Source organism: Schistocerca nitens, chromosome 7 (assembly GCF_023898315.1).
Source record: "Schistocerca nitens isolate TAMUIC-IGC-003100 chromosome 7, iqSchNite1.1, whole genome shotgun sequence".
NCBI lineage: Eukaryota > Metazoa > Arthropoda > Insecta > Orthoptera > Acrididae > Schistocerca > Schistocerca nitens.
In genome coordinates, this window is record NC_064620.1 from 353,363,625 (window position 1) to 353,380,543 (window position 16,919).

Below are 16,919 nucleotides of genomic sequence, written 5' to 3' on the forward strand. Positions count from 1 at the left end.
TGTTATATGAAAGATAGTGTTTACCACCCACAACAACTGCATTTGTTGCTTCAATACCAGCGATTAGTAGATATGGCACTAAATTGTAGCTCTGAATACATGGTTTTTGGGCTTAACTTGGAAGTCATGTTCCTGGAGACTAATGTTTACAATTATCCTTCAGTTTGTGTAACTGATCAACAGGGACCAACATAGTTCAACACACTGAAAGGTCTTGTGACATTATCAAGAACCTCTTGGAAGAATCAAATTCCCAATGCACGAGTTTAGAATTTCTGCTATCAGTGTGTCTGAAATATTAAGATAACACCTGCCACGAAAATGAAATGGAGGATTCAGTTTCATGTATTTCTGAATCCCATTCATTTCCAATACCTTGTTTCCTCTGTCTAAAGTTGTGTTATGCAAGAAACATTCTAGATCCACTTAGCTAATTAGATACATTGGGAATAGATTGATTTAGGCAACATGTTATTGGCCAGTAAGTATTAAGTTTTTCATTTATTTGCATAGCTATGAAAGATGAGGCTGAACAATGGCCTTTATAACTCGAGTTTACAGCATCTTATTCTCTCTTTCATTAGTTTTTTGGTCACTGAAACATCAGAGCAAATAAATTTGTTTATAGAACACAGGTGACCAAATTCACTAGCCTTCCATTCTTATCACTAATAAACTGAACATGATCTGTAATACAAGACACTACAAATTTTCAGTTTAATAAAATTTATTTAAATAAATCTGTACATTGTATAAAAGATTTTTCTAGATGACTTACTATAGCTTAGAAACAACAAATATTTACTTTAAAAATTTTTATTTAAATAAATCTGTACACAGTATAAAAAAATTTGACTGAAAGCTTACAAAAATTGCATTATGTGCTCCATACATTTTCCAGGTGCTTTAAGCTCAGTATCAGAGAAATGTATGAAGCCAACAACTGAGAAGGAAGCAGTGTGTTGTAGAGGAGTAGAGTGACAGTCTACTTTGCAGTCTTATGTAGGCACACCATCATGGCGTGACTAGCCCATCACCCGTGTCTCCTCCATGCCATACGAATCGCCACCTGCACCAGCATCCTCAGCAGCCTCTTCCTCATACTCCTCCTGGTCCTCATAGTCATCATCTGCTGTGGCCTCCTGCATGAAAAATGGTGCACCTCACATATATTGCAACAGTAACATCAGTATGATTACTCACATTTATTTATCCCAAATATCTAAATTTTTGTGTAACAATTTTTTGCTCATATTTGTGAAAGCAATGATTACAGTCAATAAATACCTGTACAGTTTGCTTTTTGGCAAGAAACCGAATGACACATACCAGATACTTCTGTATTATCATTGTAACAGCTGAAGTTACCTTCACAAGACGTTTCACCAGTTACTGACAGCCATGTCTTTTTGGCAAGAGTGAACATAATAGAGCTCAGTCATTGAATAGCACTATAGTTTTGTAATTTGAAATCTTGATTCTGCTTGGTCTTCAGCAAAACTGATGTATACCACCACCACCACCACCACCACCACCACCACCACCACCACCACTTCTGATCATGATTCCCTCTAAAATCAAAATCTATCTAATAAAATAAAATGAAAATGCCAAAACTAGTGAAATATAACACAGACTTGTAAGGAAAGAATCAATTCAAAAGTATCAAGACAAAATTAAAATAGCTGAACACGTCAAATGGACACAAATATCTATAGGAATCAATAATATTGTACAGAAAACGTTTGGCTCAGTCCATTAAAAAAAAGAATGAAATGTGCAGAAGCTGTAACAGAGAACCAAAAAGTGGAAAACTGGAGATGCTCATGGAAAATTGAACACCATCATTAATTTAAACCCCAAGGAAACAGAAAGAATAATTAGAACTAAGAGATTTTGAAAAGAGAAAACTTGCAGAAATTTAGGAAGGCTTTTCAATAAAGAATGGCCATGATTTTTATCATTGAATGGCGTGCTGAAGGAATATGAGAATCAAAGCGTGTGGAACTGGCAAGCTTAAGTAAGACATAAAATTACAGAAAATGTGCAAAATATTTATTAGCTCCTCAACTGTCTAGAACAAATCCAGAAGTTGAATTCTAAAACACACATAAGATTTACCTCCAACTATCAAAGACATTGAAGTTTCAGCTACTAATCATGGCAGAGACTGACAAAAACCCAATGAGTTGTGCAACTCATTTATTCATACCTCAAACACACAACCAAACGTGTGCATATACAGATATAATCCAAAGTAAACTAAAGTCAATGACCATTTCCTTTGTTGAAGTTGTTTGGTTCAGTGTCAGTAGTCACCACAACGTAATTAAAATAAATCTTGTGGAGAAGACTATTACAGCAACATTTAGGAATGGTCTATGCCAAAAACAGAAAATGAGTAAAATTCATCCTTGAGGAAATCTGGAAAACAGGACAAAATCTGTGGCGAGTGGAAGGTACCTGCTGTGAATCTATTTTATATGTAAGGCCCTAAACAAAATGGTAACAACCACAGTGCATATGAAACACATTCAAAGATTTTACTAAACACAGTAGAACCAATATTGGACAGTCATTTAAGTGAATATCAAGTTGGTTTTAGGAAGGGTACGTCTGTTCCAAATACATATTTATCCTGAAATCAATCATTCACCATAGATTACTAAATTTGAAACGCAGTAATGTTTTTGGCCTTTCATTCAGTTGACACAAAGGCTGTTTGTTAGCAGCCACTTCTTCAGGTTCATGAAACAATCTCAACTAACCTGGTACTGCTGGTACTCGCTGACCAAATCATTCATATTAGACTCTGCCTCTGTAAATTCCATTTCGTCCATGCCTTCACCAGTGTACCAATGCAAGAAAGCCTTACGCCGAAACATGGCGGCGAACTGCTCCGAGATTCGCCGGAACAATTCCTGAAACAAATTCATACTTACATCAAACTTCCTACAGAGCTGACAAATAACATAAGAAATAACAGGTCCAGGTGTCAGTTTATGCACAGATGGAATAACTGCCTCAGTACCGTATGATTATATATACACACAGGCACAATCCACAAGGTTTTCCGAGATTACAGCTTTAGATTAATTTCATTTTCTTTTCTTGGCACTATTGTACATGGTAGAATGTTCAAATCTACTCATACCTGAGGTGTGTGGTGTCTGTCGTAGTTAAACAGTAAAATTTGTGGGTTGTAATTAAGTAGTTACTTGCAGAGGATTTATTTGTGTCATTATTAGAACTGGCTATGTAAAACATTTTCGCCAATAACACATTAGGTTTATCTGTTTTGAGTAATTAAGTCAGCGACCATGAAGAATACAGATCATTTCAGTTTCATAACCAATTTGGCAACGTATAGAAATTTTCTAACTATAAAATATTTTATGCAACATAGTACCGAGCAATTTACTCAAACGAAATTAAACAGCAGTTTTGTATTTCCGCAGCTCACTGAACATTTAAAACTCGTGATTAACTTCAAGATATTTAGTGATTTATAGGCGAGCATGAGAGAATGCTGAGTTATCTTGCTGACAGTTGTGTGAGTGAATATATTTCACTTTCCATCAATTCTTTTTAACAGAGCAGTGTTTGGATTCAAGTGATTGTGCAGTGTTGTATGAATAAATGGCGTTGTAATCTGCGTTCCGTAAATTAACAGTGCTATAAGCATTTGTCTATGCAGTGTTTAATTCCATTTTCGAAGTTTATCGTCATTATTTTTAGGACAGGATTAATTTTATTTACTGCATTTCCACCAAGTAATATCAAGTCCTAGCCACGAATAGTCTGATAGCCATTTATTGCATATTTCAGCTTTATCGTGCTAGGACTGAAGGCAAGTAAGTTTGTTTTGAGGAAGACAAAAATTTGTGAGAAAATCTCTCTACAGACCTATTATGCGTAACAGCCTAACGAAAACGTTTAGTGACAATGTAGAGTTGGTACTTATTTAAGAAGAAAAACTCTTCTGACAGGCTGCCTGACTCTAGGTGCATAATACTTTTGTGGAGAAACAGTGACAAACAGGAATCCAAGTTTTGAAAGCCACCTCCAAGTCAGTAGTGGTTAACCTTGAACCAAATTTGCTCCCATTCTAATGTATTTATCGCACACAGCTTTGTTGTGAAATAGGCCTACATCAAAAACAGTTACAGAATTACATTTGGAATTGTATATGTAAGAATGGTGGATTTTAGTTGATGTACAATGTAAAGAAATATGATATTTTAGTAGTCGATTATAATTTTAGTCTATGGCAACAGATGTATTTCTCCTCCAGAGTGGAATATCTCAGAGTCAACAATAAAAATTACTTTCTCTAGTATAGTTCATGGTTACCACAAATCGCCAGCACTGCTTCACACCTGCAAGGCATGGATTCTGTAGAGTTATTGAAGAAATCCTCTTAGACCTGCCCGAGTTCAAGAAGAGCTTTGTAGCTCCAACAGTTATTGTAAGAACTCGACTGTCTGCAGTGTGTGTTTCAAGCGCTCTGTGTTTAGTATTCTAACCCTGGGAATAAACCAAACAAAATGGTCAAGAGAACCCCCGCCCCTACAATCATATTGGCGTGGCGTCCTGTTTGATAGTAGTCTATACTTACAACTTCGGCAGATTGTAATTTGCAAATCGTTTGCTTCAGTATCGCCATAATAGAAGATATTCATACTTCTGAAAAGCTTAAGTATGAGTTATTACTGTTTCCAATATTCCGCGAGTCTTAATTCATTGGAAATAATGTTACATTTAACCGTTAGTAATGACTTGTTAAAAAGTCCAGAACGCGAGCAGTGTTACAGCTGGCTATCAAAAAGTGGCTGTTCCCACACAGAGTCTGGGACAGACGACATCTGTTGCAACAGATTTTACGGCTGTGACGATGGTCCTCGTGGGAAGATCGGTTGAAGCTAGTTACTTCGGAACTCGCTTGCAGTTTGAGCACCCGTGAGGAAGAGTGATAAATACTGAACAGAAGACAACCACCACATATATCGACCAAGAAATGAAGGTAAATTTCTTGTATTAATTGTGTTCTTAATTATCTTTAAAGTAAATGCAGAGTAATTTAATGTAATGTATCTAATGTAAGTCATGGTAGGTGTAGGTGAAGTCTCGAGATACGTATTCAAAAAAAAAAAATGGTTCAAATGGCTCTGAGCACTATGGGACTCAACTTCTGAGGTCATTAGTCCCCTAGAACTTAGAACTAGTTAAACCTAGCTAACCTAAGGACATCACAAACATCCATGCCCGAGGCAGGATTCGAACCTGCGACCGTAGCGGTCTTGCGGTTCCAGACTGCAGCGCCTTTAACCGCACGGCCACTTCGGCCGGCATACGTATTCAGTTCAAAGAATTAATATCCATTAAGGTAGACTTTTTTTCATTCGGAATAACTGTACCACAGTCCACTAATAATTACCCTCCAAGGACATATGAAGTTCTTTTCGTCAGTAAGCGCTCCACCTGCAAAGGACAGCAAGTTATGAACTGAACCTACTTACGTCGCTGACACCCCTTCGACGCCAGTTCGGGGTTTACCACAAGTAAGCACTTTACCTAAACACCAGCTCCCTGTCCCTGACCAAGCATAAAGGAATACCGCGAAGTATTGCTGTAGCGCTCAATAATCTCCACAGTCAACGACATTTCCACTACCTTTTTGGTTTAATTTAAACCTCATTGTGATTTAACAGTTCACAGCATTCTATTGGACTCGTCTTTCCAGCAGTTTATTGCTTACCTGTATGGCTGTTGTGTTGCCGATAAACGTGGAGGACATGCTGAGGCCCTTGGGCGGAATGTCGCACACGGCCGTCTTCACGTTGTTAGGAATCCACTCCACGAAGTAGCTGCTGTTCTTGTTCTGAACGCTCAGCATCTGCTCGTCCACCTGCGAACAGAATTCCATGTGAATTTCCTGTAGCAAAACCATTACTTTACTGAAATTTTTGCGAGTAATGTTTTAATTTATGTTGAAGAATATGAAATCCTTTAATTACTGAGAGATGAAACAAACAGCAATGTAAACTCTACATTCCGTAACGTGGGCTAATACAACTCAAGTTCTCTCTGTCCAATGTCAACTGTCTACTTGGTCCCTTTAAGTAATTTATCGAAGTTCTACCTTCAGATTTAGCAACTATTTCTTGAGTAAGCTACACTTTTGCAGCTGCACTGCTGCGCCACATTATTGCAACCAATACAGGAAACCAAGGGAATAGCCAGGTCGGCCTAAATCGGAACACCGAGAGAGGGGAAAGAGGTGGCAACGGGGAAGTAGCGAGGATAGGGAGGGAGGGAGGGAGGGGGCAGGAGAAGGAAATGCAGGCAGGGAATGAAGAATGCGCTGCAATAGCTCAGGCCCCATGTGCGCCACGCACGAACTCACGAAAGAACCGTGAGCCTCCTGGGAGGGCAACTGAACGGAATGGACAGTGTCTTTAAAGGAGGCTAGAACATGAACAACAACAGCAAAACGAGGATAATGGAATGTAGTCGAATTAAGTCATGTGACGCTGAAGGAATTAGATTAGGAAATGAGGCACAAAGTAATAGATGAGTTTTGCTGTTTGGGAAGTAAAATAACTGATGATGGTCGAAGTAGAGAGGATGTAAAATGTAGACTGCCAATGGCAAGAAAAACGTTTTTGAAGAATAAATATTTGTTTACATCGAATATAGATTTTTAAGTGTCAGGAAGTCTTTTCTGAAAGAAATTTTATGGAGTGTAGCCTTGTCTGAAAGTGAAACATGGACGACAAATAGTTCAGGCAAGAAGAGAATAGAGGCTTTAGTAATGTGATGCTACAGAAGAATACTGACGATTAGATGGGTAGATCACCTAACTAATGAGGTACTGAATGGAATTGGAGAGAAGTGGAATTTGTGGCACAACTTAACTAGAAGAAGAGATCGGTTGGTAGGACACATTCTCAGGCATCAAGGGATCACAAATTTAGTTTTGGAGGGAAGCGTGGAGGGTAAAAATCGTAGAGGGAGACCAGGAGATAAATACACTAAGCAGATTCAAAAGGATGTAGGTTGCATTAGTTACTCTCGAGATGATTAAGCTTGCACAGAATAGAGTAGCATGGAGAGCTGCATCAAACCAGTGTCTGGACTGAAGACAACAACAACGACGACGACGACGACGACGACGAAATCTAAACAGGGACATTGGAAGGGTTACAAGCAGACACTCTTAACTCTTAATGTCTCCTGTGTCCTTGTATATGTGAGATCTGCCCTCCAACTAAAATTTCCAATACCTGCAGTTAAATGTTTCGACACAATGTCCATGAAATATTGGACAGTGGGAATGGAAGCTTAGAAGGCACATTACCTGGGGCCCAGAGCTACGCTAGAACGCAGGCTAGCACTGCATTGTGTTACGCGCAAATTGTAGGCATTTTGTCTGGCGTCTTTTCTTCACTATATTGGCCTGCTACTTCAAAAGGTATCAGATCTGTTAACGTTATCATTCGTTGACATACAGGTGCGGTCTAACGCACGGTTTTCCGGGAAAGGAGCGCCTGGTCCCCTGCACGAATCCGCCAGGCGGATTTGTGTCGAGGTCCGGTGAACCAACCAGTCTGGATGGTTTTTAGGTGGTTTTCCATCTGCCTCTGCGAATGCGGGCTGGTTCCCCTTATTCCGCCTCAGTTACACTATGTCAGCGATTGCTGCGCAAACAAGTTCTCCACGTACGCGTACACCACCATTACTCTACCACGGAAACATTTGGGGTTACACTCGTCTGGTGTGAGACGTTCCCTGGGGGCCGAACCGCACAATAACCCTGGGTTCGGTGTGTGGCGGCGGAGGGGTGAAGTGGACTGCGGTAGTCGTCGTAGGGTTGTGGACCACTGCGGCTGCAGCGGGGACGGAGCCTCTCCGTCGTTTCTAGGTCCCCGGTTAACATACATACAAACATACAGGTGATGGGACGTAACGTACCTCTTTCATGGACATGCGCCCACGGAAGACGGCGGCGACGGTTAGATATCGGCCGTGCCTGGGATCGCAGGCGGCCATCATGTTCTTAGCGTCGAACATCTGCTGCGTGAGTTCTGGCACTGTGAGCGCGCGGTACTGCTGTGAACCGCGCGACGTCAGTGGTGCGAAGCCCGGCATGAAGAAGTGAAGGCGCGGGAACGGCACCATGTTCACCGCCAGCTTACGCAGGTCCGCGTTCAGCTGCCCAGGGAACCTGTACAAGTGGCAACGATGTAATCCAGTAAGAAACGACATTTTGTAAGAAACAACATACGTACGAAGTGTCTAGAAATGTATATTTTTGCAGAAAACGGTTGTGTAGCTGTAAGATGTAGTGGGTGGTTTCCTTAAAGTGAAACCACTCACAGAGCTGTAATTTTAAAGTAGCAAAATTTGGCAGATATGCTAATACGTTAGCGGGGAACCGATTTAAGCTGGGGAAAAAATCAGTTCCAATTTTGGCCACCAGGTGCAAGTGTAGCGCTGTAGAGAAATGGCGGTGAATATTAAATTCGATATTATACCTTTCTCACTTGTTTGACCTTTTTGGGCAACATGCCGTTCCCAATTCATCACATAAGAAACATTTCTGTAAATCTTTCTCGCATTCGTAGCGCCGAATTTGTACCTGGTGGCCAAAATTAAAATTAATTTTTTTCCAATGTAGATCGGTTCCGCATTAGCGCATTATAATGCCTTCAATTTTCGCTCCATACGATAATTACAGCCCACACTGGAGATCTGAAGTAGTTGCACTTTAATTTTGACCACCTGGTACGCGCTAGTGCATTGCAGACGTAAAAGTTGTTGTTGAAAATGATGAATTAGCTTAATGGCAGCGCTAAACATGTGTTCTGCCATTATCTGAATAAGCTGATGTAAACTGTGCAGTGGAGGACAGCCATTGTGACGTGGAGGTTGCACTGGTTTTTGTATGATGAAATTCGAACGAGGTTACATCATTGGTACCTTATATCTGAACCTAGTGATAAGGCAACAATTAGTAAGCACTGCTACCGTTAAGAACGAGCCCAGTGAAGTCCACCCATTATCTCAATTGAAAACATCATAACATTCCATGATCGTTGGGCCACCTGCAGATTTTCCATTAGTTACATGACGGGGATTTGACAGGTCCTATCAACATGTGTGAGGATTAGCTTGAAGTATATGAAAATCTCAACGTCGTCAACCAAATGCCATTCAGTGGCGAGGCAACATTATCGACTTATGAAACAGTTAGTCGATGTAGCTGCATCATCTGGGCTCACGTACCATCACTGGAGCACCTGGATTCGAACGTAAGTCCCCCAAAGTTAATGTTTGGATTGAAATTTTCACCAAGAAATCTCTGGGCCGTTCTTCTTCGGCGGAAAATTCAGCAATGGCCAAATGTATCCGGATACGCTTTAACAGTTTCTTTTATCACAAATTAAGCAGGACGAGTGTGTGTATAATGTTGCAACAGGGCAGAGCACGATGCCGTTATGCCAAAGACGGGCGGTTTTCTTGGAAGATGGACTAGGCGCGACGGATCCAAGATCTGGGCGCCACGTTCTCCCTACCTCATACCCAAATACTTGGAGGACTGGGGATTTATTGAGTGATATTTGTTTCGCAGACACCGTATCAGCTCATTCGCAGCGCTTCGACACCATATTGGACCAGCTGCTGCAAGTATAATACCACAAATGCTCCGGAATGTCTCTCCCGCACACCAAGGAGATGGTAATTGTGTTGGGACGCAAATGGTGCTCCTGTTGAATGTGAGGAACATATGCCACTATAAATAGTAATACAATTAACAGTCCGCAGCTCGTGGTCGTGCGGTAGCGTTCTCGCTTCCCGCGTCTGGGTTCCCGGGTTCGATTCCCGGCGGGGTCAGGGATTTTCTCTGCCTCGTGATGACTGGGTGTCGTGTGATGTCCTTAGGTTGGTTAGGTTTAAGTAGTTCTAAGTTAGGGGACTGATGACTATAGATGTTGAGTCCCATAGTGCTCAGAGCCATTTGAACCAATTATCTCAACAACCCTGTATTCATACATCGACAATACGCTATCAATATCGACAATATCTATACATGAGAGAACAATTAACCATGCACATTTCCCCCTCTCTGTTAAGAGACGTACCTGAGACACGTTGTGACTCCAGACATGGTGAGCGAAACGAGATGGTTGAGATCGCTGTAGCTGGGGTTTGGCAGCTTCAGCGTCCGGAAGCAGATGTCGTAGAGCGCCTCGTTGTCTATGCAGTAAGTTTCGTCTGTGTTCTCCACCAGCTGATGCACCGACAGGGTCGCGTTGTACGGTTCCACCACAGTATCTGACACCTGCAACAGGAACAGCACGTAGCTACATTACCAGCTGAATACGTTATACACATTATGACATACATATTGAAGCCGGTATCAATGAAACTGGAAGCAGCTGCATTTGACTTTACGCTCGTCCGAGCATCCGATATTCAGTGGTCCCACCCTGTAATCACCGATCGTTGCTCAGTTGCCCGCTGCTGGATCAAGGCTTATGAAAATTTTTTAAATTGTCTCTTCGATTTTGCTATCACTGGTGATGACTGTCAATTATCCACACTTTCTCAATCGCTGGATGTTATATTCCAGCATTCGATGTGTCTGAAATCTTAAGTCCCACAGCAATTTGGTATGATCGTTTTCGATAGTTTCCTTTGGCTTGCGACCAGCAGATAGTAATTTTGGCCTAAGTTTCACTGGATCATTCGTACCACGTCATTGTGCCTCTGCCTAATCACTCTCGGCAATCTTTTTGAAACAGCTCTAGATATGATCAGTTGTTTCCTCGGCTTCTTTGCAAAGTCTACCTTTTGGGCCCTCTGCAGATTCCTTTATTCTGGCCTTTTGAGTTCTCATAGCTTATTCCTGCGCAGCAAAAGACTTGTTTTTCAGTTTCCGTCGTCAGGGCTCCATTAGTCATCGAAGATCCGGCCTTTTCTTTATCTATATTTCCTTTAGTCTTCTCAAATGACCTTCCATTCAATCCATTATTATTACACTTCCACTATTCCTATTATTTATCACTATTGTTATTATTTACTATAAATCCATTAGGACTACGCAAAGTACTCGCAGACTGGCATCTGCCTTCCTTTGTGCCACTATTTCGCACATTCTCTTCCTGTGGTCTTTTTTTTCTTCAGACCATGTTGTCCCAGTCTCTTTCGGATTTTCCTCTTTGACAGCTTGCGATTTGTGAATTTTGGATCTGAAAATTTCTCGGTTCTGGATATCTTCTGGAGTAATTCTTGCCGATTTCGGGTCAGTTTCGATCTCGCCAACAAGTTCATCAGTCTTTTCGGCTTTGCTCCGATTGTCAAAAAATCTACTTGTTTTGTAAATCAATGAGTTCATTCTTTTAATGTGTCCATAGAACTGTAACTTGCGTTTTTTTTCATATCACTATCAATGTGTGTATTGTTTGATTTCCTAATTGCTTTTGCGTCTGTATTATTCGTCTATAAGTTTTTGGGCTTGGAGTTTCTTACGATTTGGGTTCCTATTTCTCAATGGTCTCAATATATTTTTTCCAGATCAGAGTAAGTGTTCCTGACCCATAGACGCATTCAGGTTTAATTACTGATTTGCAGTGTCTTAATTTTGTGTTTTTGGAGATATTTCGTTCTAAATATTTTTCGTTTGGTTTTGGTTAGATCAATTTTCCTGAACCGTTGCACCGAGATAGATTGTGAAACTCTTAATTTTGCCGTTTTTTGTCTCTACGAATATTTATGCTTCTTTGTTGCGGGTCATATACTCAGTCCTTTCAAAAGATAGCTAGGGACAGACATTCTGCAATTTTTTACTTCAAGAGTTCGGTTTGTCTTTGGGCTAATTTAATGTCCCGAGTTAATACCGCTAAATCGTTTGCAAATGCTAGACAACATATATATAACTTTCCTCTCCCTAAAGTGATTGGTCAATTTTGAGGATTGATTTCTGTTTGCGGCATTTTTGTATCACTTTCTCAAGAACATAGTTTAAAGGAATGGAGACAGCCCATTTCCTTGTTTTATTCCTATCTTACTGAGATTTCTCCCATAAATTTAATCTTTGACTTTGTATCCGTGCATTATGATCACTAGCTGTTTCAAATCTGTATCTTTTTCTTTTAATACCTGGAAGAGTGATTCTCGGTCAACTGAGTCATAGGCTTTTTCGAAATCAACAGATCTACTAATTTTGTGGTACGAACACACTGTTTGGTTGTAGTTTCTGTGCTCTATTGATAAGAGCATAACTTTGTATGCTACTGATACTGGTGAGATTTCACTAATGATTTGTCTGTTCTGTGTACCTCCCTGTAATTATTTATATCTTTTCTGTGGATCTCCATGTGTACTGTACGAGTTAATGCCTTTTTCCAGTTTTTTTGAAAAGTGTTCCGTTTGCCAAATGTCTTGCATGATTTTTTTTTTTTATAAGATGTTTGAGCGTACTGGTTTGATGATTTATGCTACGATTCAGTCTTCACTCGATGCTTTGTTTTTTGCGTTTTCATCTCTGGCTGTTTGTTCTTCATTTGACAGTAATTAATTGGGATTAATGTCTTCAGGTTCTTTTTTCTTCGTGTTGTTTTTGGGCAGTGAAGCAGTTCCTCGCAGTTTCCTTTATTGTTTGGAGCCAGTTGTCGAATTTCTTTTCTGAAGAAACTTTCTAGTTTATATTCTGAGATTAGTTTTGAAGTTCTCACAGTAATATCTTTGTTTCTTTTGAGATTGAGTGGAATATTCATATTCGTCATTCCACCACGGGTGGTGTTTTCCGTTCTGCGTAAGAATTAGTGGTTGAGCTGTTTAGATGAATTTGCTTTTAAGTTTTTGCAAATTACTTGAGTGCTTGTCTCGTTCTTCCTTAACAGATGGTTGGATCCTGCTAGTATCAAATTTGGTGATTCATGTCTTCTTTCCAATGAACATCTGAGGTCTTAAACTTAATTTCATTTTTGTCATGAAATGATGTGAGTCCATCTTTCTGATTTGGACGTTCATAGGTTCTCTGTGGTTTGAATGAGAGATTACTACATGGAATTAACTGATGTGGGATTTAATCTGTGTTAGTGGTTTCTTTGTAAACTGTGTTCACATCATTTTAAGGCTCAATATCCCGCAGAGCTGAACAAATCTTCGTGCATTTTGGATGGTCGATTTCTGTGCTGGGAATTTTTGCAATATTTCCTGTACTTTCTTCCTTTTCCTAGCTGTTGCATAATTGTGGTGAAAAGGGTATGCGATGGCGTCGGACGTTGTGGAGAAAGATCTTGATAAAGGCGACGAACAGTTCAATTAATGTGAGCGACGCCATTCAGAAGGATCATGCAGGAGTATTGTACAAACGTGTACTAATTCATTTTGTTCTAACATTGACAGACACGTGAACGAGGCTCTAACCAGGTCAGAAAGGTAGGATAGACTTCAGCCGATCCGACGTAACCACCCCGCACCATGTTTTACGGTTTCCAGGCTTTGGGTCCTATTCAGAATGCTATGTACTCATTTCTCAAGTCCTAGAAGTTTGTACGGGAATTTTCGAATACCTTGTATAAATGTAATTTGACTTTTGTTTTGTGTAGCTGTCAGTAAGTTCCCGCCGACCTGCGAGGACGGCTCATCTGTTAAATTGGATGTGCCAGCACGCCAACGTGCGATCCGTGACGCTGCGGCAAAATAACCACAGATTTTGCGCACACTACCGTACACGACAGGATGCGGTTTAACTTCCGTGGGAAGGAGAATCCGATGGTGCAACGACAAATGCGGAAGTAGACCTACGCATACCGCAATGCGGATCTCCGTTATCATTACAGGTTATCAGTTCCTGTTGTGGTTTCTCCGATTTGCGTAACCAATTTTTACTTGTGTTGAACTAGCAACGAACAAGTGAAAATGATATGAAGTGAAGGTACGTTAGAATATTTCGAGAGCAGCAAGGTTCCACGATAAATGAAAGGAATATCTACTAGTAACGCGAGGTGTCACCTATGGACTGTGTGCAATTTCCACTGATCAGCTTTTGTGGAGGTGATGAAGTAAGAGCTGGACATATTTTACATAAGCTGAAGCTCCTGGCATGTGTATCTCTCGCACCAATGTCTTTCTGCGTCTCCATCTATATTTCGCAAGCATGACTGGTTATCACTTCCTCCCTTCTCTGTATCTGTCGCTAATAGCGCGATGCAAGAACGACTTGGTACGCCGTAATGGGAGCTCTGATCTCTCTAATTATACTTCCATCGACTTTTGCTACTTTAGGAGGTCCCGTGAAAATGGAGTGCTGTTTAAGACAATGAAACTTCATAGCAACATTTATATGGATACGCGGAAGAAAAATAACGAAGGAACATTTTAATTTCCACATAACAGGGTAATATTTAGCACCCTGGCAAGGAAAGTGATACACGTCAAAAAAAGACTTTAATTTTTGGCACGAAAAAATACGTGTGAAGTGCTCCAGCGTGAACGAAAAAGGTCACATCTCTATCTTGCAATTTGTCCACTTCAGGGCAGTTGCCAGATTTGTTGTAGGCTAGTTCATGATGCACCACGGCAGGAGCAGTGTCACTTAAGCGTTGCTACTGCCAGGAGTGCTTGGGTCATTCAAGCAGAGTGGCACATTCTGAGTGGTCGAACTTTTCATATATAAATTGAATTGAATTATTAACATATTCCATTATTACAATGTCTGTGTTTATACAGTGACTATCTTACATTACAATGTCCTAAACCCATCCACACATGACTGAAGGAACAGGTATTGCTGACTACAACTGTTGTAAATATTACAAAATTTCGCGCTTTGCATCGTCCAAGAAGAAGAAAAATCTGCTACAAAGAAAGTTTATACTAAATCCCTTTTCTCGGCGAAAAGTATCACTACATTATAGAAGCCCATTTACGGGTCTATGTTATAGTAAATTGTGTTCCTTACATAATGCGTAATTGTTGTTCCTTATTAAGATGTATTAATTTTCCTAAATTACAATTTTTTATTTTGTATGTTTCTAATACAACTTCAACTACTTTTTCATTTTTTAACTTAAGTACTAATTTTGTCGGATGGAATTTTGAATGTCATGTAATATTAAAGTACGTAGGAAGATCTATTGTATAATGTGGGATGGAAAAGTCACAAAAATATACAAGAACTGTGTTAAAAACAAAATAGTCTTTGAAAATCAAGGAAAGTCAGAACTCAAAGAATTAAATAATTATCTCATATCACATCACATTTGATGATAACAAAATACATGTCCACATTACTGTGGTATAGACTAAGGGAGTGTACTTCCAAAATTATTTACTTCAAATTTAAAGGACGCTTATACTATTTCAGTTTTATGGAATTATTGAAGTCGATTTATCTCAGATAGTGTATTTTTAAGTTGAGTCACTGTCCTTGCCGGGGTGCGATTTGTTGATTGCCGTACCATGTTTAAGTTCCAGACGAAAAACGGTAGTCACATTCAGCAACATCTTCACACACGACAGACTGCAACGGCACTAGAGATTGCTCTTCTGCTGCTGGAAACAACGGTGGACCGTGGGGTGTTCAGCTGCCGTGACACAGCCCGTGCACTGCTGAAGATTGCACACTGCGTCCACCATTCTCAGCCATGGCAACAATAACTTAAAGGCGCAATTCCGAAATCGCCAATTCTTCAACCCCTGAGCGAAGAAAGGTCCCCCTCCGCATTCCTTTAATGCGTAGATACTCTAAGAGTAGCAGCACTATTTCTGTTGTTTTGATAGAAACAGCTTTACGAGTAAGCCCTGTTCACACTGCCCGGACCCATGTTGATAGTCAACAACTGTGATGCACATTGATGCATGTGTTTCAGCCTTATGTCGCTGTACCAGCGCCGGCGTTTAACGAGAAGTCTTGACACATACCACTAACAACGCAAACAATAGAGCGTACTGTCTGAACATCATTCTCATAAAGTTTGAGTACCAATACGGTAAATAGCTCTCCACGTACACTGGCTGAAGTAGCGAAAGTGGTAACTACCACACACGTAGCAGGAAGCAATATGTTGGTTGACTCTTCTAGGAACTTATACTCTCTGAAATTTAACGCTAAGCTACACTGCAATGCAGCAAGCATCTCTTGTAACGCCTGTCACGAGAGTTTGCGATGTCCGTACAGCTATCGCGCTTACTAAATGAACCTGTAACTAAATGTGCTGCTCTTCTTTGGATCTTATCAATTTTCTGTATCAAACTTATCCCATACACATACCACACTGACAAGTAGTGTTCAAGACCATTCGAACGAAGATTTTGTAACCTATCTCATTGCATCATCTTGTTGCAAAAATTGGGACATCTACGACAGTAATCGTTTAGAATGTTATTACATAGCAGTGGACTAGCAGTGCTTATTGTAAGATGAACACTGAAGTTAGTCTTTGAAAATTACGTGATTAAAATGTAAACCGATAGCAAAACTGATTATGTAAGCTACCGAACGTTCACAAGATCTTTAATATGGCTACGAAGTCTTTCACGACTTATTTCTTGAATAAAAATCTCTGTGTACATGCCGCGTCAATTCAGGATAAAACTCCAAGCTGTCTACCACTACCTCCATGGTCGTCGTCAGGGCTAAAACTGACTGTCGTAAACTAGCGAGGCTCCCACTTTTATATGCTAAGGACGGCTTCTGATTGGCTGGAATACGTCATAGCAACAGCGATATGGCGCTTAGTGAAGTGGTGCCCTCTACTTCCATAAATGTAGTTTCTATCCCACGTTCATTGCAGCGCCATCCCTTGAATCAGGAGGTGAAGTGCAGGAAGTTTCCCTCTGCGATTTTTCTTTATCCAGTGCACTCTTCCAGGTGTTACTGGGACTCTGTGATCCGGGAAGCAGTC

At 40.4% G+C, this 16,919-nt stretch overlaps 1 protein-coding gene across 1 annotated transcript in view; it reads right to left on the bottom strand.

Moving 5' to 3' along the window:
• Positions 1 to 800: 800 nt before the first annotated feature.
• LOC126195053 (tubulin beta chain-like) overlaps positions 801 to 16,919 on the bottom strand; it is a 95,505-nt gene continuing 79,386 nt past the window's right edge. The window contains exons 5-9 of the mRNA XM_049933500.1: positions 10,146 to 10,345; positions 7,975 to 8,227; positions 5,759 to 5,908; positions 2,769 to 2,921; positions 801 to 1,142 (exon numbers count right to left, since the gene is read on the bottom strand). Of these exons, the coding sequence (XP_049789457.1) occupies positions 1,026 to 1,142; positions 2,769 to 2,921; positions 5,759 to 5,908; positions 7,975 to 8,227; positions 10,146 to 10,345 (873 nt within the window). The 3' untranslated portion in view covers positions 801 to 1,025. The remainder of the gene's footprint in view (positions 1,143 to 2,768; positions 2,922 to 5,758; positions 5,909 to 7,974; positions 8,228 to 10,145; positions 10,346 to 16,919) is intronic.